This window comes from Onychomys torridus, chromosome 6 (genome assembly GCF_903995425.1).
Source record: "Onychomys torridus chromosome 6, mOncTor1.1, whole genome shotgun sequence".
Lineage (NCBI taxonomy): Eukaryota > Metazoa > Chordata > Mammalia > Rodentia > Cricetidae > Onychomys > Onychomys torridus.
In genome coordinates, this window is record NC_050448.1 from 67,475,880 (window position 1) to 67,500,119 (window position 24,240).

The 24,240-nt window shown below is 45.6% G+C and overlaps 2 protein-coding genes across 5 annotated transcripts; both read right to left on the reverse strand.

Annotated features, from left to right (window-relative positions):
• Window positions 1–933: 933 nt before the first annotated feature.
• Window positions 934–3,493, reverse strand: Snapin (SNAP associated protein). Its single transcript, XM_036190552.1, has 4 exons — window positions 3,314–3,493; window positions 3,004–3,050; window positions 2,602–2,720; window positions 934–1,820 (listed from the first exon to the last, which is right to left on the reverse strand). Exons 1-4 carry the CDS (start codon window positions 3,454–3,456, stop codon window positions 1,719–1,721), a joined length of 411 nt encoding a protein of 136 aa, XP_036046445.1. The 5' UTR covers window positions 3,457–3,493; the 3' UTR covers window positions 934–1,718.
• Window positions 3,494–11,990: 8,497 nt separating this feature from the next.
• On the reverse strand, window positions 11,991–23,170 carry LOC118585709 (chromatin target of PRMT1). 4 transcript variants are annotated; one of them, XM_036190556.1, is made up of 6 exons: window positions 22,843–23,170; window positions 20,971–21,052; window positions 19,579–19,732; window positions 16,166–16,349; window positions 15,195–15,332; window positions 11,991–13,181 (listed from the first exon to the last, which is right to left on the reverse strand). In XM_036190556.1, exons 2-6 carry the CDS (start codon window positions 21,033–21,035, stop codon window positions 12,976–12,978), a joined length of 747 nt encoding a protein of 248 aa, XP_036046449.1. In that variant the 5' UTR covers window positions 21,036–21,052; window positions 22,843–23,170; the 3' UTR covers window positions 11,991–12,975. The 4 variants fall into 4 exon arrangements, with proteins under 4 accessions (XP_036046449.1, XP_036046448.1, XP_036046450.1 ...); XM_036190555.1 differs by having other exon boundaries at window positions 16,166–16,352; XM_036190557.1 differs by lacking the exon at window positions 15,195–15,332 and having other exon boundaries at window positions 16,166–16,352.
• Window positions 23,171–24,240: the final 1,070 nt, after the last annotated feature.

Here is a 24,240-nt window from a genome sequence, read left to right on the forward strand (position 1 = left end):
AGCAGGGTTTTTGGTCTTATTTTTCAATATGTCGCTCAACCATTTCTGCGTTTTATACACTTCATTTAGAATTAAAGTTGAATCTTTTATTATAAAAGATTTATAAAGTTTGTAATTTCAAACTTTGTAAATTAGAAGTAGTGGACTCCTGGAATCTTTCTATGTTTGAGAGTAAACTGGAATACATTTAAGCATTGTGATGGTTAATTTTCATGTCAGCTTGGCTTAGGAGATTGGTAAGACACACTTGGTTTTCTGTAGAGGGTTGACTGAGCAATAAGACCACCCTAAATGAGCTGGTGCCTGAACCATCCTATGAGCTGGTGCCTGGACAGAATAAAGGGATGACAGGAAAGAGAAAACAGGCAGAATCCCAGCATTCCCTTCTCTTGGCCAGCATGGGATGGAGAAACTTGATTAGCATGCAATCATGTCTGACAGTAGGCCCAGAAACAGATCACGGTGACCATGGCCTGAACCCTTTGAAACCACAAAGCAAGATAAATCCTTTTTGATAAAATAACCAATACAAGCATTTATTTAATAATGCTGAACAATACTATTAACATACGCAAGCCAGGGTAGTCAAGAGGATAGATTATTACTTTGACTTTACCTACGTCTTCAATTGTAAACAAAGCAAGTGAAGTTACAGGTAAAGGAAACTTTGCCCAGGTCCAAGTAATAAGACAGTAACAGGATGGTCAACACTGGTTAACTAGGCCTGGAAAAGATGGAACTCAAAATATTTAGCTTTAATTTTTTTTTTTTTTCTTTTTGGTTTTTTGAGACAGGGTTTCTCTGTAGCTTTGGAGCCTGTCCTGGACTTGCTCTGTAGACCAGGCTGGCCTCGAACTCAGAGATCCACCTGCCTCTGCCTCCCGAGTGCTGGGATTACAGGCGTGTGCCACCACCGCCCGGCTATAGCTTTAATTTTTTATGTGCATTGTACCCCTGGAACTGGATTGTAGATTGCTGTGAGTGACCGTGCGGGTCCTGGGAACTGAACTATCATCTGGAGGAACAGCCAGTGCTCTTACATCACTGAGCTGTCCTTCCAGTCCTTAAAATTAGAACTTGTTAAAAGAAAAAGAAATCATTCACAAAAGCTTAGGGACTCTCAGCTGTCAAGGCTCTCTGCCCTTGACTTTAGATCCTCATGTCATTTGTTACGCTCAGTAATGAAGGCAACAGTTGTGACTTGATCTAAGAAGAGTTAACCCAAATGTTAAAATATATAGGATATATGTAAAGATGAGTCTGGAAAGGTCATAACCGTGAGAGGAATGATGGTAAAGCATGGAGAGGAGGAGTGAAATATTCTTTCTGCACTAAATCTGGTGTGTTTTTCTACCACATGATGCCTAACCTACTTAACATTCTCTGTGGGAATATATAGAGAGAGGCTTGAGCCAAGCACACTGGCACATGCCTATAATCCCAGCATTCAGGAGGCCAAGGTTAAGAAGACCTCTTGTTTGAGGCCAGCCTGGGCTACATATTGAGCCTTGTCTTCTGAAACAAAACTCAAATGTAGAGGCTTATCCCCGGAAGCACAAGCTGTAGTGGAGGTTCTTCAGGAAATAGTCCTGCAGGATGCACATTTCTTGAGGCTGCTACATGAGTGAGTACACAGTTCAAACTTCCCTGGAATCTTCTCATGTCTACCAAAACAAGGCAGCTGGAGAATAGTACTTGTACTCGGGTCACAGGCCCACTTATTTGCTTGGAGAACCAGGAGGGTAAACTCCTGAATCCAGCATTGCTCTCCTCCGAGCTGTCTCCTTGGCAACACTGTGGTTTAATCGCCTTAGCCGTTCCTACGAGACAGGAAGACAGGGAATCTAACGACTGCTGTAAAAGGTTTTACCTGAAGATATCCTAGCCCTGGCCGTCCTGGAACTTGCTCAGCACACCAGGTTGGCCTTGAACTTAGAGATCTGCCTGCCTCTGCCTCCCAAGTCCTGAGGTTAAAGGTGTGCACCACCACCGCAGGGCTGGTTTGGGCTCTCTTTTTTTATTTTTTTGGTTTTTCAAGACAGGGTTTCTCTGTAGCTTTGGAGGCTGTCCTGGAACTCACTTTGGAGACCAGGCTGGCCTCGAACTCAGAGATCCACCTGCCTCTGCCTCCCAAGTGCTGGGATTACAGGCGTGCACCACCACCACCCGGCTCGGTTTGGGCTCTCTTATAAAAGTCAATCCTATAAGCCTGTAAATGATATTAAGAATTTGGTTTATGGGTACCTACCTGTCCAGTATGGTAGAAGACCTGAGTTTGAGGCCTAGTATGGGGGTGGGGTGTTAATGAGCCTTTTTTAAAAAATCAGACTAGCTAACTCCACCCCTTTCCCTGGTAGTTAAAATTTTTGGTGGCTTTCACTGTGTTGAAGACATAAAGCAGGATAAAGAACTGTTAGAATTTTGTTTTGTTTTGATCCAGGGTCTTGCTATATAGCCCTGGGTGATCTAACAGTCCTTGTGTAGTCCAAGCTATGCTCCAAGTCTCAGCCATCAGCCATCCTTCCTGCCTCAGCCCACCAAACACTGAAATTTCATTATGTCACCGTGTTCTGCCAGGAAACTTTTTTTTTTTTTTATTACCTGGGCATTCTGTAAAATATTGTTCACCAAGACAACTCGTCGCCTGGCATTAAGCAGCTTCTTAACATAGGGGTCCAGATCCAGGGCCACCTTCTGATCCTCATTGATCCGGCAAAGTTCTGGGAAGAGGAAATGGGTAACCAACATCTAATGGCTCATTTTTTTGTTAGGGAATATTAAAAGAGGTACGGGATGAAAAACAGTCTTGCAGTCTCTCTTGTGACCACAGACACTTTCCCGTCACCCCCTTTCATTCTGTCGTTACGATAGCCCCAGAAATTAGAGTCCGTGGGTAGTTCTCATATTGAGGAAACAAGTGACAGAAACCTAGCCTAAAGTCTGGGAAACCAAAGCTCGTGAAAGTGAGTCCAAGGGTTCTAGGTCGTCCGGGTGCTCACTCACCTGTAGCTAGGTTGTCAATTTGTTCCCGGAGCTCTACCTGGCTTTCTCTGCAAAGAGGTACAAAGGCCTACACGGTCAGTGACTGGAACGCGGGAAACTAATCCTACCTATCCCTCGAGCACCGGAGCAAGCCAACCTCCACGTAAAGGCCTCATCTACGCCCTTGCGCCTCTTTTACCCAGCCTCGGCACCAGTTTCCAGTTCAGCATCTGTCTTGGTCTCCAGAACTTAGCAGGTCTCTTCCTTCCGCGGCCCCGCCCCTACACCGCCAGTTCCAGAGGCCCCGCCCCCAGCCTGCCCGGTCCAGCACCTGACCGCGTGCACGTGAGAGTCGAGCTGCTGCACGGCGGGGCGCAGGAACTCCAGGAGCCCCTCGGCAAAGAGGTCGCGGCCTGTGGGCCCCGCCACTGGGGTCCCTGCCCCTGACACGGCAGCGGAACCAGCCGCGGCCATCACGAACTGCCCTGACGCCCGCAGCCTGCCGCGAGGGCCGCCGGGAACTACGGAGCGCCGCGAGGGGGCGCTTAGGGGTACAGTCCGCACGGCAGTGGGATAGCTGGGAAATGGAGTCCTCAGAGAGCCGCGGGCGAGCGTGGCTAGAGCCCTCTGGAGATTGTAGTTCTTTCGTAGGCCCGAAGGGGGCGGGGTCCAGACTTAGGAGCTAACAGGAACCATGTTTTTGGATTGGGTATTTTTAAATTTTATTGTATTTTTGAAGACAGGGTCTCTCTATACAGTGAGTACACAGTGTACCGACCCTGGCTGGCTTGGTACTCACTGTGTAGACCAGACCAGGCTGGCCTCGAACTCACCGAGATCCGTCTGCGTCTGCCTCTCGAGCGCTTTGTTCCCCTATTTTTTTTTTTTTTTTTTAATAAGTGAAAATAAGTGCTGTTGTCCATAGCCTTCCATGGGAATCGATGAGAAAGCCAGTTTATATTCATGTGAAAATTTTATATTTCTTCTTTTTTGTTTTTGTTATTTTGTTTTTTGAGACAGGGTTTCTTTGGATAGCCCAGGCTGTCCTGGAACTAGTGCTATATAGATCAGGCTGGCCTTGAACTCACAGAATTCTGCCTGCCTCTGCCTCCCGAGTGCTGGGATCAAAGACTTGCACTACCACTGCCTGGTGAATTTTATATTTCTAAAGATTGTATTTATTTATTTTAGACAGAGTCTTGCCATGTAGCCCCAGGTTAGCCTTTAGCTCACAACTTTCTGTCTCAGTCTCTCTAGTGTTGGAGTTACAGGCCTGTGCCACCATGACAGTGTTTCTGAGTAGTTTTGGAGCCTTTCCTGGATCTCGCTCTGTAGACCAGGCTGGCCTTGAACTCACAGAGATCCGCCTGGCTCTGCCTTTAGAGTGCTGGGTTAAAGGCATGCGCCACCACCGCCCTGTGCTTTAAAGATTTTTATGCTGATTTTTTGTTTTTTGGGCAGGGGAGGATCCCTGAGGTTTGAATCCAGGGCCTTTTCATGATGGCTGGACAACTACTCTGCTGAGCTATATCCCCATAGTACCTTACCCTCCCACCCCACTTTTTTTACACTTCTTATTTTGAGATAAGGTTTCACTAAATTGCCAGAGTGGACTTGAATTTGCTTTGTAGTTACATGCAAGACTTGAGTATGTGATCCTCCTGCTTCAGGCACAGGCTTGCACCAGGTCTGGCTCCTAAGAAGTTGGCAATTTGTTTTTCAATTTTCTTGTGTGTGTGTGTGTGTGTGTGTTCATATGTATGTATATAGATACCTGGGCCATGGCATATGTGTGGAGGTCAGAGGACAACTTGAGAGAGATCAGTTCTTTCTTTCCAGCATGGTCCTGAGGCTTCAGATTTGGCACCTTTTGGAGCTGTTTTGCTGGCTCTCTCTCTCTCTCTCTCTCTCTCTCTCTCTCTCTCTTTCTCTCTCTCTCTGTGTGTCTTATGTACACGAGTGCAGTGAGTGCAGGTGCCTAGGGAGATCAGAAGTGTTGGGAGTACAGGCTGTTGTAAGCTGCCTGACCAGGGTACAAGGAACCAAACTTCAGTTTTCTAGAAAGGCATTATGTGCTCTTAACTGCCAAGCCATCTCTCCAGCCCCCAATGGGTATTTTTAAAATTATTACTTTAAAACTATGTGTGTGTGTTTGTGTATGTTTGTGTGTATATGGATGCACGTGAGTGCAGGTGCACTTGGAGGTCAGAAGCATGAGATTCCCTGGAGCTTTGAGGCTAGAGGTGTTAGATCCCCTGGAGCTGAAGTTAACAGGTAGTTATGAGCATCCTGATGTGGGAACCCATCTGGGGACCTCTGCAAGAGCAGTAAGTACTCTTTTTTTTTGGGTTTTTTGAGACAGGGTTTCTCTATGTAGCTTTGCACCTTTCCTGGAACTCACTCTGTAGCCCAGGCTGGCCTCGAACTCACAGAGATCCACCAGGCTCTGCCTCCTGAGTGCTTGGATTAAAGGCTTGTGACACCACCGCCCGGCTGCAGTAAGTACTCTCAACCACTGAGCCATCTCTTCAACCTCTCCCCATCCAAGAATATTTCTTTTCTAAGATTTATTTATTTATTATGTATACAGTATTCTGCCAGCATGTGTGCCTGCAGGCCAGAAGAGGGCACCTGATCTCATTACAGATGGCTGTGAGCTGAGTGCTGAGAATTGAACTCAGGTCCTCTGGAAGAGCTGCCAGTGTTCTTAACCTCTGAACCATCACTCCAGCCCCCAAGAATATTTTTAATAGCATCAAATATGCATAAAACTGTATATGCCTTGGGTTGGAGAGACGGTTCAGCGGTTAAGAGCTGTAGCTGGAGAGCCCTTGACAAGCCCTGTTAATCCCACAGCCCACTTATAAAATAAACACACAGATGCTTATATTGTTTAAACTGCTTGGCCATTAGCTCAGGCCTACCGTTGTCTAGCTCTTACTCTTATATTCAGCCCATTTCTATTAATCTATACTTTGCCATGTGGCTCGTGGCTTACATCTTTCTTGTCCTGGCGGCCGCTGCAGTGTCCCCTCCTGTTCTCTCTATTCTCCTTTCTCTTAGTCCTGCCTATACTTCCTGCCTGGCTACTGACCAATCAGTGTTTTATTTATACAGAGCAATATCATCAGCAAAGAGCACTGGCTGCTTTTCCAGAAGTCCTGAGTTCAATTCCCAGCAACCATATGGTGGCTCACAACCATCTGTAATGAGATCTGGTGCCCTCTTTTGTTGTGTAGATAGAACACTGTATACATAATAATAAATCTTAAAAACAAATAAACAAACAAAAAACTGTATATGCTTTTAAAAAGAATGGATTTAAGAATGAAATCTGGCTGGGTGGTGGTGGCACATGCCTTTAATCCCAGCACTCGGGAGGCAGAGGCAGGCGATCTCTGTGAGTTCGAGGCCAGCCTGGGCTACAGAGTGAGTTCCAGGACAGGTTCCAAAGCTACACAGAGAAACCCTGTCTCAAAAAACCAAAACAATAAAAAATAAAAATAAAAAAAAGAATGAAATCCGGATATAGGCTAGGCCAGGGATGGCCCTTAAGGACAAAATAACCTGGCCTCCAAAGGACAAATATTATATGGTTTGGCTTATGTGAATGGCCAAATTCATAGAGATAGAAATGTAGGATGGGGCTGAAGGTATGGCTCTGTGTGAAGGCGTTTGTGTAGCATGCCTGAGGCTCCAGGTTAGATTATCAGCATTACGCAACAACAAAAGTAGGGCTGGACGTGATGGAGTGAAGAATAGGATTGCTTAATGGGCAGAGGCCCAGTTTAGGAAGATACATGGCTATGCACTTGCTGCTACTAAAGTGGATCATGTTATGCACACTTCTTGTTTTGTTTTTGAGGCAGGTCTCACTATGTAGCCTTGGCTGGTCTAGAACTCACAAAGATCAAGCATACAGGGGAAAGCAGATAAGCAGAGTAGCAGCAGCCACTAGAGACTTAAAGTCCTGTATCCCAGATCTGAGGTACAGATATTATTGAAATGGGCATAGATCAAGCTCACTGAATGGCATAGAAATTACTGTAATACCATGTTGGTGGACTTTGCTGGATTCCGCCCTCTGGAGTTCCTGCTAAAGCCATTTATGGGAGATGGCCCTCTTACCATGCTGACATAAAACATCTTGAGGACCCTGGGTGCCAATGACTGCCACCAGAGCCAGAAAGCAGCATTTCCTCCTGAATGTTTCTCCAGCCTTCTGTCAGATGGCAAAGGAAACATTCAAGAGATCTAGAACTATTTTTACTAGTAGACAAGGAATTAATATAGTATTGCAAGGGTATCTTTCTTTCATTTGTTTGAGACAAGGCTTCACTGTGTAGTCCTGGCTGGCCTGCAACTCCCTTTGTAGACCAGATGGGCCTTGAAATCACAGGGATCCACCAGCCCCTACCTTCCACCTGCTGAAACCTACACCACCACACCTGGATTATATAGTTTTCTTAAGAGAGAACTGTATCAAAACATTTCAAAGTATGAAAAGGGCAGATAGTACCTGAGGTTAGGAGAGAGAAGGAAGGAAAGGGCAGAATTAATGGGGAGCTGTACAAGGAGAATGCGGAGGTCACGATCCTCTCACATCCTGATAACCCTGTGGCCCTCTGCAAACTTACTTTTTGGTGGGTCCGTCTTTGATTTTTGTTTTCTCCATGGTGGTCCAGCCTGGGGCATTTGGGGTTTATCAAGCCTTTTCACTTCTGAAATCTGCAGCCTGCTGGTGTGAGCCCTGCTTTCCCCCCATCCCCACAAGGTCTTCAACACCCAGTGCAGCAGCAGTGGTACCTGGTATAACAGCTTGTGTTCAGACTGGATGTCAGTGACGATCTGATGCCATTAATGTCGATGCTAAGCATTCACAAAGATTAGGCAGAGGGTTCACAGGTACTGTCTACCAACTATCATAATGCCAGCAGTTTCTTACAAGGTGGAGGGACTGGATCCTGGGTGACTTTGACTTCTTACCTCCAATTTGGGCCTCAGTTCTTCAACATCACATTTCATTTTCTCCGACTTTTTTTGGTTTTTCGAGACAGGGTTTCTCTGTGTAGTTTTGCGCCTTTCCTGGAACTCATTTGGTAGCCCAGGCTGGCCTCGGACTCACAGAGATCCGACTGGTTCTGCCTCCCGAGTGCTGGGATTAAAGGCGTGCGCCACCACTGCCCGGCCTCCCTGACTTTTAACTCAAGAATCTCCTGTATCAGACCTACCCAAGCAAGCCACCTTTTGTCTGGACAGGTATCTCCTACTCCTTCCAACGTCTCCACAAAGAGAAATCACCTTTTTTGATGATCTGCTAGGTAATCCCACTGCTCCCTGACCACCTCAATCCAGTGCCTCTCTCCCCAATCATGGCAGGGATGACTCCTCCAGAGTCAGCTTGGAGATGTTGGTCACCATGACAGTGTCTAAGTTGTGGTCTTGGCTGCTTTGTCATAGGTCAGATGACCCAAACTCCTGTAAGCAGGTTGGTGCACAGTCTACCCTGCTGACTTAAATGTGGTGTCAAACCTCCCGTCTGCCTAGATTCTCCCTTTTTTTTCCTCTGGAGCTGAGGTTCGAACCCAGGGCCTTGCGCTTCACTGAGCTAAATCCCCACCCCTTGCCTAGATTTCTAATCAGCTGGGTTGGTGCTGTTGGATGTCAGTGCTTCCAAGCTTGTTTGTGCTGGAGGCTCTGGCCCTGCCTCACTTCAAGCCCCATTTCACTTCTCCACCCCTTCCACAGTGGCTGGCTGACTTGCCTTCTGTCTTCCTTGCCTTAACGCAGGCGCATAAGGAAGCTTTGCAGGAATGCTTGTATTGGCTCAGATAGCACAAAGTCTCTGCCTGGAGGCCACCTGCACCCTGAACTGTTCCTGAGTTGAGACAATGTGCTCCTGTGGAAGGGAAAGGTACAGGAGTATCATGCCTAGCTTTAGCCAAGGCTTTGGCATCCGATATCAAGTCCAAAGAACAAAGATGGGGATATTCTGGGCTTGCCCTTCTAGGAGGCCAGAACTTAAAGGCTCCCACATTTCAGTGGAGGAGCTGAAAGAGTTGTGGGGTGAGTGTTGGAAAGGTTAGGCACAGCCAGTCAGGCAGTGTGTGGCTCTAGTTGCTTACTGACAGTTATTCCTGGAGAGCAGCCACCCACTTTGGTGAAATCTCAGATGATGCCACCCACAACTGCGCCGCTAATCACAGAGGAGAAATGAGGGTGTGGTCCTGGCCTTGGCCTTCCCTCATGTGTTCTCAGCCCTGTTTTTTTCTTTCCTTTAGAGAATGTGCTCATGAATTTATGATTGCAGGGCATTTTGGGAGAAGCCACCTCATCAGACTTGCAGAAAGCTTTTCCATTGCATCCCCTTCCCACGGATATCTGTCTTGATTTGATAGTCAAGGTTAAAAAGGTAAACACAAGTCAAATCTAAATGAAGTGAATCCCTTAAAAAGGCATCAAAAGCACCCTTTAGTTATGGCCTGGGCCTGATGGGCATTTGCTGCTAACAGCACAGACCCCACAGCTGCCCTTGGCTTGTCTCCATTCCCTAGGTGTCATTCTGGCCTGCTTTATGGTACCCCTCTGTCTTTACATTGCCCCCAAGCTATGTGGTCAGCCTGCATCCCCAGCATGCTTGGTTGAATCACTAGCCAGGGTGCGAAGGAGGTTGGAGGCCACCCAAGGAGTAGGAACTTTCATCCCTATCCCTCTCCACTCTACCATCTATAGTGAGCAGAGGGCATCAGAATCACTCCCCACTGGCATACCAAGCAAAAGAATCTTGGAACCGATGGGCATGGTGGCACAAGCTTATTATCACAACATTCAGGAGGGTGAGGCGGGACCATGAATTCAGGCAGTTTACGCTCTATCAGTAAGAACTAGTTTTACCACTAGGTGGCGGTGGTGCATGCTTTTAATCCTTTAATCCTAGGAGGGAGGCAGAGGCAGGCAGATTTCTGGGTTTGAGGCCAGCCTGTATAGAGTTGAGTTCAGGACAGCCAAGGCTACACAGTGAAACCCTGTCTCAAAAACAAAAAACAAGTAAGAAATCAGTCTCAAAATACAAAACAGGAGGCAGAATACCACACATCTGGATGCGGATCCCTAGTTAATAGAGTAGTGCTGGATATGGGGCGGAGGTATGGGACCAGAGTCCAGAGAACAGTATTCTCAAGAAGGTAGTATTTGCACATGAGGTTATTTGAGGCAATGAAAATGAGGCTCAAGCCCCCTGGGATAGTGGGAACACTAGGGCTGAAGTTGGACAGGAAGAGAGAAGCTAGATGCCAGGTGTGGCCGAGTCCCAGGCATTTTAGGGCCCTTGCCTTCCTTCTTAGGCCAGCCAGTCTGAATGCCGCTTGGTTGCCAGGAAATTAGGCATGAGTACTAGAAGTCCCAAAAGACCCAGGGTAGGAGGTACCTTAGGGCTCTTACCACCATAGTGACTGGGTAGCTAGGGCTTTGTCCCTGTAGTCCCATCTCCCACCAGGACTGTGATGTTTAATTGGGACGGTGCATCAGCAGTTAAGTGTGGCTAACTACCACCTGCAACTCCAGTTCTGGGGGATTTGATGGTTTCCTTCTGACCTGAGGGCAGCAGGCACACATGGTGAACGCACACATGGTAGACAAACATACAATGCAGACATAATACTTAACACACTGAAATCTCTCACATACACAATGTGACTCCAGAACACGACATATTTTTGTCTGCTGTAATTGCACTTAGTGCCGTTTCTTGTAATTTTGACATGTAACCCAGGCTAGCCTCAATTTGTATGTAATCCTCTTGCCTCAGTCTCCAGAGTGCTGGGATTAAAAACAAGCCTTTTGCCCTTGTCCTGGCTCTTCCCACCTATCTTTAAACTTTCCTCAGCTTCAAATTTCAGTAGAGCTCCAGCTGGTCAACTAACTCTCTAGGCTCCCAATGCACAATGGGGCACAATGAGGCCTTGTTTAATTCTGGAAGGCAAGTCCTCAGTAGATGGCAACTGAAGTTTCAAAGGCTGATCAGGAGTCAGGAAGGTTTGCTCTCTGGTCCACCTGGGGCATTATCATCAAGTGAGGATGGCAGGCGTGCAAAACAGGCCTTAGGAGAGACGCCGAGAACTGTACACAGCAGGTGAGGCTCAAGGGCCTATGGCTGGTGGGGAACTGATGAACTTTTTCATGAGGCAGTGATAGGAGGTAGAAAGGGAGTCTAGAGTCACTCTCCTTTGCTGAGATCTACCCTGAGCACCAGCCTCCTACACCCCAAAGTCCATCTCCACTGGGCCCCTCAAGTCTCTTCACCTTAAGCAAGTAAGGATTCAAGTTCAGATGATGGTGTTTAGTATTTCCTTCCTGGCTCTTAATGCACACCAGTTAGCAAGGTGTGATCTTTTCTCCTGAACAGAAAAAGAAACAGTACCATGGGTCAATACACCAGTACTTTCTAGGTGGGTAATTCTTCCTAAGGGCTTTATAAAAAGAAAGCAAAAGTTTTACTTTCTACAAAGCCAAACACCCCCCACCTCTGGACTGTTTGTTTTGAGTCAGGGTTTCTTTCGTGTAGCCTGGCTGTCCTGGAGCTCACAGAAATCTGCCTGTCTCTGCCTCTTGATACTGCTGGTCCCATCCCCAGAAAATTTTTTTTTTGGTGGAGCTGAGGATCAAACCCAGGGCCTTGCGCTTGCTAGGCAAGTGCTCTACCACTGAGCTAAATCCCCAACCCCCAGAAATTTTAATGTGAGAATTTTCAACTATAAAGGGACATACTAACACACCACCCCCCCCCAAAAAAAAAAAAATTTGTTTTTGTTTTTTTTTCCCGAGACAGGGTTTCTCTGTAGTTTTGGAGCCTGTCCTAGACTAGCTCTGTAGACCAGGCTGGCCTCGAACTCACAGAGAGATCCACCTGCCTCTGCCTCCCGAGTGCTGGGATTACAGGTGTGCACCACCACCGCCCAGTGGTTATACAGCATTTTAAGAAACCAAAAAAATAAAACAGAAAGCTTGGGTTGAATTTGAGAGAACAATTGTTATAATGAACCAGAAGTACAAGATTCCACTGAAACTGAACAGCTGACAAAATATGCTTGAACTTAAACCTTCAAGAGGGTCAAATAAAGCCAGTTATGTGGATTAGACCAAAATTGGTTCTGGACAAACATAGGTAACTGCACTTCAGCATGAACAGCAGGTGACCCCTTCCCAGCAATTAGTTTGTAAACAGTTCCCCACCCTTGTTTCTTCTGCCTTATGTGTCACACCCGAATGGCTTCTTCTATCCTGGATGCACACAAGTCTCTTGGACTTGACACAAACCCAAAGGAAAGCTTAAAAATCTTCTTATAGGGTGGAAATTGTACATGTCCAGCTCAGCATGTCAGCTACCATTCTGTGATGTCAATGTGGGCAGCACCAACTTGGACCAAATCAAAGTTGCTACCATGTGTAGGCTGTTCCTGGCCTAGCAGCAATATCACCATTTCCAATTTACTGCCTTCACCGCCAACACAGCAGACACACCTTTAGTTTCAGCTGTTAACAGCAAGTTTTAAGGAAGATGAAGAACAACTGTATCCCAGAGACCACACACATTAGTGAGAACAGTGGCTCCCTCCTGGGAACCTTTTTCAGGATCATAGAGATGAACAGAAGAAATATTAAAATGTCAGAGTATATGACGGTGAGACAGAGGCTGGAAAAATATTCTACTCACAAGGCCAAAGCATTCCTGTCCAAACAGAAGTTTGGGTGACTGGATAAACAACAAAACAAACTCAACCAAATCAAAGGAAAATAGGGTTTCATATAACACAGTATCAAAAAGTAGACGGAACAGACTAAACTGCCCCAGCTGGTGGCAGGTAAGTCCACAGCCTATTGTGATAGGTCCTTCCAGCAATCAGGTTTCTTCTCACGTTTTTCTCAAGGTTATTTTTCTTTATAGATGTGGTGACTTTAACAGAGTCTAACAGGCGGGCTGCAGGCAGGAAGGCTTCAATCATTGGTTTCAGGATCTGCCTGTGCCATGTAGGCATCCAACTCAGCATCCAGGTGTCCTTTAGTTTTCGACATGTATGCATCCAATTGGTTGTCCAGCTGCTCCTTGGTTAATACAGGGCGGGTGAGGGCACCTCTCCCTCGGCCACGACCTCGGCCTCGGCCTCCAAAGCCCCCTCTTCCCCGACCTATCATACCCCGACCTGGCCAAATGAAAAAAAGAAAGAAAAGAAAGAATACAGTTACACATAGGTTTGATGGGTCCTAGAAAAAGTGCCCCATTATGGTATGGGGGCCTAGCTGAGACAAGCTCAAGGACAGGGCAAAGAGGAGAAATCTGGAAAAACAAGAAACACACTGGGTGGAAAGCAAGACATGGAAAGCACACACAATGAGTCCCTGTTAAGTATTCATCTCTAAATGCTACTAAAAGAAAAAACAAAAACAAAAAACTGTCCCCTCCTACTTTGAGACAGGGTCTTGCCAATGCAGACCAGCTAGCCTTAAACTTGCACTCCTGGGCAGGAGTGTAGCTCAGTCAGTAGGGTGCTTGTCTAGTATGGACGAAGCCCTGGGTTCAATCCTCAGCACCACATAATGAACACCTGTAATTCTAGCATCTGGGAGGCAAAAGCAGGAGAATCAGAAGTTCAAGGCCAGCCAGGGCTACCAGAGACCCTGTCTCAAAAAAAAACAAAACAAGAGCCTCCCAGTTGCTGAGATTATAGGTGTGTAGTATTAGCTGAAAACTATTAAACAACATTAACAAAGATTAATAAAGATTCCTAAGACAAAGGAGTCGCCAAAAGTTTGGGACTTACTGTAAGTTCATAATTAAAAGACATCATATAGAACCCTAGTTAATTAGGAGGCAGTAAGAAGGGCACAGAGAATCAAGGGTATTCATATAAACCTTCTGGATTGTTATCTCATCTGTTCTAATTTATTAAGTCTAATCAGGTGACTTCACGTATCCAAAGACTGAAAAGTTATTCTAGAGAAAAAACTTAGCTGCTACTTCTCTGACTGGTCACCTTAGGACAACTATTATCTGAGAAATGATTTCAATTCACTAACCAAACACTCAGCTTTCTCAAAAATCGACTTTAGTCTTTCCTAACCTCTAAAGTCTCTCTCAGAAACCATGTTAAGACAACTGGAAATTGTCTTGGAAATCTGGAAATCCAGAAACTCATACAAGATTGTACTTCATTCAGTAAGCCAAGTTACATACAATGGCAGAGAAGAAAGAAACCTTGGTTATCAAATGTTCTTTCCCAAGTTATTCTTCAGCACCATCAATGCTAGGGATTAGCAAGACCTGCCCCCACACTTTAGAAAGAACAAGAACAATTGCCCATAGAGCTTACTAGAGTAAGATGCTCAACCTATCAACAGGTGTTGGGAGTTTCTTACTAAGCTCTAAGCCAGAAAAGCTCCCATAAAATTTGGTACCGACACCACCATCATTAAACTCTTCTAATCTGGTCCATGAGATCACAAGGCAAGAATCAAGGCCCCAAGGGCAGATTACTAACAAGAGTCAGCCAGCTAACTGGTAGTAACACATCTCAGTTTCAACCTTGATCAGGAAACCTGTCTTTGGTTCTTCACAAATCCTGTTTAATTTACTTGGTTTCAGAGGCAAGGCCAGGTGCCAGGTCTCATCCCACTACCTCACAGTGCTGCTGGACTGATCTAGAGTCTCGTGCAAGCCTAGCATGTGCTGTACCTTCACCTTTTGTTTCTCTCTCTCTCTTATTTTTGTTTCTATGGTGTGAGACTGACCCGGCACTTCATATGTGCTCGGGAAGTTCTCCTCTGCACTCCACCTCAGTCCCACTTCTCTCTTCTAAGTTCAGCTGCCTTTGGGCTATGGAATGGGTGTGTAATGGTGGTGGTGGCGGTGGCAACAGAAGGTAGATACAGAAAAACAAAAAATCCTAAACTGACCATTGCATCATTTTAATAGAACAATTTAATTTTCTAGAAACCTGGAGAATGCCTAAAATGTGGCTCTAGATAATGTACTTGATGTTAATCCTAATAGACTTTGCATTATCAGCATGTAAATTTAGAAAACAAGCCAGTTTCAAAGAACAAACAAGACAAACAAACAAGCCTGCCTATGACTTGAAGCTGTGCAGAAAGGTGGCTCTGAGTTTTGAAGGGAGGAAAATAAGGGAGCTACTCTCTGAAGTTGGTAGCTGACTAACCTCTACCACCGATTCCGCCACGACCCATAGCTCCACGCCCTAGGCCCCCTCTCCCAGGACCTCCACGACCTCGAACACCACCTCTTCTTAAGCCCATTCGGGGAGCTACGGCTCGTCCACCTCGGAGCAGGTTTTGACCTTGGAGAGGAGGCATACAATGTATATGCAGGTAAATCCAAGAGAGACAAAGTAGATTCTAACCAAAGGAAGGCGGTGAGGGTTAAATAAGAATAATTAGTTAATGTTTAGTCTGGGTGGGGCAAACTGCACAGTGTGTGTGAACAGATTAAATAGCTTATTCAATCCAGTAATTCTGACCACAACCATCTTTAGAAAAAGCTGGGACTAAGTAAGTTCATACATTTAATAAGCTAACAATCAGATGCCTGGCATTATGGTAGATTTAAAAATAAATGCTATGATTCCTGTTTTCAACACATTCTTGAAAGGATAAGAACTTTATAAAGGGAACAGTTTAACAGTGTCCAAAGAGTATGATACGGATAGGTAGGTAGGCACTATGGATCAAACTGTCCCCTCTCTTCCAGATTAACAGTTTTTCACTTCAGGAAGGCAGATAGTTAGTCATGACACAGGCCAAAAGACCCATCTTTTTTCTTTTGGTATTGAGGATATTCAACCCAGGGCCTCGCACATGCTAACCACACATTTCTTAGACTTATTTCCAGAACTTGAATGTGCTTTGATTCAAGCAGCAGCAGGTGTTTTCAAATGGAATGGAGATGACATGAATTACCTGGTGCTATGAGGTCATAGCCTCTCATCATTGCACATTATCAGAAAAGGAATGATATCAATAAAACACATGCAGCATTACTAAAAATGTGATTTCAAAAGTTAATTAGATTAATACAAATTTAGGATTAAAGGTGCTAAACAAATATGATCATAGCAGCCCAAGAGAAAGGAGAAGATAGAGTCCAACCACACAGCTGCACACAAACACTGACCTCGGAGCGACATCCCGCCCCTAAGCAGGGTTCTGGTGGCGCGTCCCCCACGTAGTCCTCCTCGGGGCAAGCCTCTCTGGATTATGGGTAGGCCTCTTCCTCCAATTGCTCCCCTGGCCAGGGCACCTATGGGTCGGCCTAAACGTGCCTGGATGTTACTCTTACCCAGGCGCTGCTTTAAGCTCTTCTGGAAGAAAAGGTGTTAGAGGATTGAGATCAAAAAAGGAATTCAGTGGGATTTGCCAATTTAAAGTATAGGACAAATGAGGCAAGTGAGACGCTTGCTGCGGCTATTAGCCTGTTGTGGGTAACGTAAGGATTCCAAACCAAAAGACTTTATCTACCCCAAAATATGGATAAAGCAGAATTCTGGTCCAGAACAAAGGCTCTAAGAAGCTCTAGTACGGTCCACAACATTGGCACCAGCATAGACAACCTTACTAATTTGGCTACTCAAGTCACACAGTGCTGCTTCTTAGCCACAGGTTGACAATGACAAGCCTTCATCTATACCTGCCAAGGACTACACTGTTTTCAAAGGCTTACTCATACACCACTGGAAGTGTGTCACGTTCTCGGTAAACTTAAATTATAAGTTCACTTGAATTCTTGAGACTTAAGGACAAGAATGGCTTCTCAGTCAGAGGCCAGTGTGCTCCAGTTTTCCTTTGAGCACCTATCGCCAGATAGTCCTTTTTATTTATTTATTTACCGTAAGATGCAATTAAACAAATCAAATCAATATTCTTTTCCTTACATCTCTTGAAAATCTATAAATTCCACATTTCTCCTTGCCAACAGTTTCCTTAAGCCAGAAAAATGGCCTTAAGCTCACAATTCAAATCTATCTTCATAGTGTCAGCCAAATTCATGTTAAAATTAAAACAAGTGAACTATTAACCACAAAGACCACAGAGAACTAGGACATACTAGAGATATCAATTTTTCAACGATTAGTTTCTCCAAAAGACTCGGAAGATCACATCTCACCAAGTTAGAGTTCTTCAAAGGAAAAGGAGAAAATTTGGCCTAGAACACAACAAAGGTTCTAGCAATTCTGTTCTTCCATAAAGCCAGTCAGTATTAATGAAAACGGTATTCTTGCACACAATCCACCTCCATGACACTCTAATGGCATAAGCATATACAAATGCCTGTGCATATATACTTTCCCTGAATTAAGAGCTCTGAAAAAGATGTTGAGACATTATCATTAGCTTTCTGGCACAAAATCTTAAAAATGCTTCTAATTAGGAGAAAGGCTCTTAACGTTAGACATTTAACACAGGCAGGCGAAACCAACCAAGGGCCTGTCCTGTCATTCCCTCAATTAGCACGGTAATTATTTTTTGTGGTGCTGGGCATGAAACTCATACCCATGGTAGGCAAATCCTTTACCACTGAACTGTACCTCCAGACCCTAGCATACAGTTATGAAGTCACGACTGCATTCTCATGTTCAATTACTAAGTATACTCATTCTCCTGAATTGTGCAGTACAGAGCCTATCTCCATCTTTAGTTGTTACTCATCCTGACACTTATATATACTGGTAGTACAACTCAGCTTTTCCTCTAGAGCTGTGTTGTATAATAAAGTAGCCATTAACCACACATGGTTAATTGAAATTAAAAAAATTTTTTGAACTGGGTGTGGTGGCATACACCTTTAATCCCAGCACTCTGGAGGCACAAGCAGGTACATTTCTGTGAGTTTGAGGCCACTCTAGTCTGCATATGGAGTTCCAGGCTAGTAGTAGCTACACAGTGAGATCCTGGTCTCAAGACCACACCAAACAATAACAAAAACCAAAAACTAAACAAAATCTGGGTTGGCTTTGAGCTCATAATGCCTCGATATGCTGAGATAACCACTGTATGCCCTTCATCTGGCCTTAACATAAATAAAAGGAAAAAAATTAAGCTCCTCCATTTGCACTAGCCACACTAGAAGTTCTTAACAGGACACATGGCTACTGAACAGACTGAGAGCATCCCATCAATGCAGAAGCTGGTGGATGCTGCTGCTTTAGGGGTTAGCCTGTTGAAAGGACCTGGCAGAGTTTATCAGAGATGTCACAATTTTTATTTACTCTAGGAAAATGGTGGGCCTACAGCTTACTGCTTTCCTGAGTCATGGATGAACCCTAACCATTCCAAGGCTGAAAGGTAGACAAAGCAGAAAGCCTTGCTTATTTTCCGTCAGTGAGCGCAAGGTTCTGAGTGGGTGGGTGTTATTAAGTGCTGACCTATGCACAGCCATGCAGTGCTACCAGTTAAAGTCCTTACAGTTGCATGGCACCGCCCTCTGGACGCCCAGCCACAGCTCGGACATATCCTTCCACAGCCACTGTCCGGACTTGCATATAACGTCTACGAATGATAAAGAGCACGTTTTATTTCAGGCCTGAATGATTAACTCTTACTGGAAATGTGAAAGAGAACTAACATTTGATTATCCCATCCAGTATGCTTGCTTTACTGTGATGTAAAAACTAGGTGCCGTTTTTAGCACTGAAAATCTTAAACCACTAAGATGCAGAATAAGATTATTCTAGTTTGTAAATCTTTCGAGACAGTGTTTCTCTGTGAAAAAATCCTGGAACTCACTCTGTAGACCAGTTGGCCTCCAACTCAGAGATATTATTATTATTATTATTATTTTTTTTTTTGGTTTTTCAAGACAGGGTTTCTCTGTGTAGCTTTGTGCCTTTCCTGGAACTCACTTTGTAGACCAGGCTGGCCTCGAACTCACAGAGATCCGCCTGCCTCTGCCTCTTGAGTGCTGGGATTAAAGGTATACGCCACCACCGCCCGGCATAAATTATTATTTTTTTTTTATGGAGAGCAAAGCAACTAAAACAAAGTCATTCTCTTGTTTTTTGGGAAGGGGTGAGACTGAACCCGGGGGCCTTGTGCTTGCTAGGCAAGTGCTCTACCTTTAAACATCACTCCTAGACTAAACAAAGGTTCTCTGTAGAAAAAGATTAAAAAAAAAAATTCTATTTTAAGAGTAAGGATCAGAAAATAATCAATCTTCACTGATAACACAAACAGGCTATAGAGGTATCAAACTCCCCTAAAAGAGAAATATATTAAAGTTTCCTAAGCTGGGTGGTGGTGGTGCAGATCTTGAATCCTGGCACTTTGGAAGCTGAGGCATGTAGATCTCTGAGTTCAAGGCCAGCCTGGTCTACAGAGTGAGTACCAGGACAGCCAGGGATACAAAGAAAAACCCTGTCCCAAAAAATACAAAAACAAGTTATTTAACTGGTACCTGCCCAAACCAAAATTCTTTGAACATTTGTTCAGGTAAGTTTCAGCTTTTGCCTTGAGCCATCTTGAAATCATCCATCATATCCTGACAGCCTTGGTGAACTGCCTGACACAGACTGCCAAGACCCACTCTCTCACCTGCTTAAGTTTTAATGCTGCCTGGACAGAGGGTCTATTCTCCATCTGCTGGGCCAGTCTTCTGTTTCTGGCACTGGCTAGCTGCTGCTGCTGCTGCATCGAAGCCCGAATATTCACTGGCATCGGCTGTTTGTTCTTCAGCATATTAGTAAAGCTTCAAGGTCGAACAAAATGGGTGTTTAAATAAAAGCTTTATTATAAAACACTTATTGGCATTTTCATGGCTTGCTAGACCAGGAGCTCCAGATCCCACGAACTTTAAAGTGGTACATTTGGATCAAGGTTGATGTGGGTTAAAGACTCCTCTGTTTCCACAAACTTGCAAGAACCAGAAACTTAGAAATGCAGCCAAGTGCAGCACAATTAAAAGTGATAACAAGGGCTCAGGTAACAGCTCTTAGAGAAGTGGAAAGCATGAAAAACACGCATTAAGCCAATATGATGACAAGAGACAGAGATGCAGTTACAAAGACAAACAAAAATGCCTACACCTTTGGGAGTGAAGGGTTCATTCTAAGGACAAACAGGAGGAAGGACCAGAACACCTTTGAAGTCCACTGAAATAATACAGACAAATTATGGAAATTTATTACATTCTAACATGTTACTTAGTAACACATGAATACAGATAATTAATGTGTCATATCTTAAGATATGAGCAGAGAAGCACATTTGCTTTAGAAACAAAAACAGACATTAAATGCCTTGGGAGTTCTAGCAGCAATATAATAAAATGGTGAAAGACACCAAATAAATGAAACTCTCAGAAACAAAAACTGCCTTTAACTCAGTCCTTCTGAGACAGTTAAATTAGTCAACCACTTAGGAGCCTATGAGGACATTCTATCATTCCTGTTGTGATTAAGTTAATGGAAGAAAACATACAGCTGTCAAAAGAATTCCAACAAAACAAACTAAAAAGCAGAATGGGAAGAGAGTGAAATGGAGCAAAGCAAGTGCCTCTTACAAGGCCCAAGAATGACATTCAGGGGCCTTTGGACATAGTCATGGCTTGCTACCTGCCTCTTACAGGCCAGACACAACACTGCTGGCCTTGGACTAGGCAGCAAGCCTGTTGCAGCCAGGATATACCATACCATCATGCTGCACCACCCCTGTATCAATGTTTAAAAAGGAGGGTGTGAGGAGTCTTTCAAAAAAATAGATCCCACCATGTAAATATTTCAGATAGTTTAATATAAAAATCTACTGATAAGGGGTTTTGAAACAAGCGCCCAATTTGTTTTGTGTACCACATTAGATGCAATTAAGAACAGAGGTCTGGTAGCCTTCTGTTTTTAGCTTACAACTGGTTTTTGTGTATTGGACCCCAGGGCCAACTTAAGTAATGTTTTCTTAGGAAGGAGCTGAAGTTGCTGTTGGCTGCCTCACCGCTCATTTAGAGACATCTTGGTGGTGCTTTTTAGCACAACTTTCGGCGCTGACTGTGCAGCCATCTTCAAATCCCGAGAATCTACAAAGGACAATATGCATAATGAGTAAAGTAAAATAATCAAGACTGCATTTTCTTTCTTTCCCCTTTCCCGCTCTATGTAGCCTTGGCTGTCCTGGAACTCAAATCTGTAGACTAGGATGGCCTTGAACTCAATAGAGTTCTACCTCTGCCTCAGAGTGCTGGGATTAAAGGTGAGCACCACAACCACCCAGCTGAAGATTCCATTTCCACAAGGAACAAGGCATAAATCAATGAAAGTTCTATATTACAAACTGTTGAAGACCATATTAAATTCATTAATTTTTTTTTTGCTTAAAAAGTGAATCTATGTGTTGTGGGGAGCACCTATGGTCCTGGAACTTCCAAGCCCTGAGTGAGAACTAGAGCCTCTTTTTATAAAATTTATTTTTATTTTATGTTCATTGGTCCTTTGCCTGCATGTGTGTCTGTGGGAGAGTGTCAGATCTCCTGGAACTGGAGTTACAGACAGGTGTGAGCTGCCATGTGGGTGCTGGGAACTGAACTTGGATTCTCTGGAAGAGCAGCCAGTGCTCTTAACCTCTGAGCCATCTCTCCAGCCCTCTTAAGATTCATTTTTAAGAGCATAAGTTTATATCACAGTTATCAAAATGTCAAAGCCCCAGTATGAAGAATGTCTGCCAGTCTCCAAAATGGCAGAATCAGATGTAGCCAAAGCCTAGGGAGCCTGGCTTTCAATCTAGAACAGTCCTTCCAGCCTACACTGATTTAGCCAAGTACTGTTAAAGAAAAGAAAGACCCCAAACCAAATTTTACCTTGATGCACCAATTAAACTACAATCTGGCCACGAGGTGCTACCCAGGTGCATCTTAAGAGGTCTATAGAAAATTGAAAACTATGTATCAGAATAAATGCAGGAGCTGGGAATAGAATATAGCCCAGTGGTAGAGTGATGGTGTAGCACTAACGAAGCCGTAGGTTCAATTTCCGGCTGCGACAGGGGAATGGTGTTAACAGGCTGAGGCCATCGTGGGTTACAATGTGACACTGTGAGGCCCGGACTCTCTCGCACACATATACAAAGAAACGCCTAGCTTCAAAACCGATTCCCAACTCCAAATGCAAGTGGCGTTCTAGGAGGGCACGGCAGGGTAGAGACGGAAAGGGTTTTCTAAATGGGTATTTACCCTTGAGAGCTCTCAAGAGTACTCCACAAAATTGAACCGTAGCTACACCTGATGGCACAAGCTCAAGGCCAGCCCGCGTGACTTGAGAGGCCCGGTCTCAAACGAAAATTTAAAAAAAGAAAGAAAGAAAGAAAGAGAAAAAAAAAGGTTGGGGACGTGAACTCGGGGCGCCTGTCTTGCCAAAGCAGTATTTTGGCTTCCATTTCGGCGCCGCAACACCCAACACCACCTAGCGCTGCCGCTCAACTCTGCCATCTTTATGGAACCTCCCACCGCATCCTCAGAGGCTCTCAAGACGCCCCCACCCCCGCCGGTCAGTTGGTTATTTCCGTTGTTCCCCCCCACATCAAACACTACTCTGCGGGGAGGCTGCGGCTCGGGGGTCTGGATAAGCAAGGCCCAGTACCGAGAAAGCCAAAACCACGCCACCAGCACCACACCGGACAACCCAAAGCAGCAGCAGCAGCAGCCGGGCCGCCACCCGTCGGGCCGGTGGGCCGCGGCTCCGGCTCAGCCTCCGACTCCGGCTCCGCCCCCTCCCCGGCCTGCGCGCACCTCAGCCCCGTCCACACCTGCCACCCGCGCCGCCCGGCCCCGAGCCCCCACGGCGCCCCGCCCCTGCTCTGGCCACAGAGACTCACCGAAGGAGACGGACGCCAGCGCTCCTCCCGGGGCTGCCACCACGGCTGCGGCGGGCGGGCGGGCCGGAGGCCGGCCTAAGCTGAGCGGACGGGGGGCCGTTCGGGTTCACTAGCTGGGCGGCTGAGTTAGATGCTTAGACGGTACGGTGCGAAGCTCACTCGTGGTGGGTTGGGGAATCTAGCCGGCCGATCCTCCCGCTCGTCAGGCCTGCCCTTTCCTGCCTTTCGTCGGTGCCACCACAGCCGGCGCCGACAACTCCCGCTTGGTGCCCAAAACAAAATGGCTGCCAGGCCCACCAGGGCAGCGTGACCGGCTAAAATGGCGCCGACGGACTTGCGTCAATGCGCGCGCAACTAGGGGCGTGGCAAATGGGTGCTTCGGCCGGCTCAGGAATCGCCCGGGAATCTCCGGGGGCTTTGGCAAAGGTCCCTTCAGTTAGGTGTAGGGCTCCGCCCCTCGGGGGGCGTGGCCATTGGCCTTGATTGCTAGGCTACCTTCTAGACTACCTGCTGGAAGAGTTATCGCTCCACTTTAAAGGAATTTTCTGGGTTGCAAAGAGCGGTTTAGGTTTGATTGGAAGCAATGTTTGTATTCTGTTATTCCTCCATTCCTAAGCTCTAAAGACAACTCTTTTTTTTTTTTTTTTTAAGATTTATTTATTTATTATGTATACAGAAGAGGGCGCCAGATCTCTTTACAGATGGTTGTGAGCCACCATGTGGTTTCTGGGAATTGAACTCAGGACTTCTGGAAGAGCAGCTAGTGCTCTTAACCTCTGAGCCATTTCTCCAGCCCAAGACAACTCTTAAAAAGTCTTTTTTTTTTTTTTTTTTTTTTTAGGCTGGGCGGTGGTGGCGCACGCCTTTAATCCCAGCACTGGAAGGCAGAGGCAGGTGGATCTCTGTGAGTTCCGGCCCAAGCCCGGTCTACAGAGCCAGTTCCAGGACAACAAGGACTGTTACACAGAGAAACCCTGTCTTGAAACTCCGCCCCCCCCAAGTCTTTATTAGGACTTCAGAGCATGGGGTGATTTGCTCTGGCCCTCTTCTCATCCTTTGTGCTGTGTATCCCCCCCCCCCCCCACCCCAAGACAGGGTTTCCCTGTGTTGTTTTACGCCTTTCCTAGATCTCGCTCTGTAGACCAGGCTGGCCTCGAACTCACAGAGATCTACCTGTCTCCGCCTCCCGAGTGCTGGGATTACAGGAGTGTGCCACCACCGCCTGGCCTATTTGTTTTTGGTTCTTTGAAACAGGGCTTCTCTGGGTTGACCAGGCTGCCTTCGAACTCAAAAAAGATCCACCTGCCTCTGCCTCCCAAGTACTGGGACTAAAGGTGTGCACCACCACAGAATGGCAATTTGTTTATTTGTTTGTTGTTTTTTCGAGACAGTTTCTCT

Coding starts and splice junctions, on each gene's coding strand:
- Snapin (XM_036190552.1), bottom strand. CDS start 3,456: ATGGCCGCGGCTGGTTCCGCTGCCGTGTCAGGGGCAGGGACCCCAGTG. Junction 3,051..3,313: donor TCTCACGTGCACGCGGTCAG/GTGCTGGACCGG, acceptor ACCTCTTTGCAG/AGAAAGCCAGGTAGAGCTCC. Junction 2,721..3,003: donor AATTGACAACCTAGCTACAG/GTGAGTGAGCAC, acceptor TCCTCTTCCCAG/AACTTTGCCGGATCAATGAG.
- LOC118585709 (XM_036190555.1), bottom strand. CDS start 21,035: ATGGCTGCACAGTCAGCGCCGAAAGTTGTGCTAAAAAGCACCACCAAG. Junction 19,733..20,970: donor AAGATGTCTCTAAATGAGCG/GTGAGGCAGCCA, acceptor TCGACCTTGAAG/CTTTACTAATATGCTGAAGA. Junction 15,333..16,165: donor GGGCGGGATGTCGCTCCGAG/GTCAGTGTTTGT, acceptor CTCCTCTCCAAG/GTCAAAACCTGCTCCGAGGT.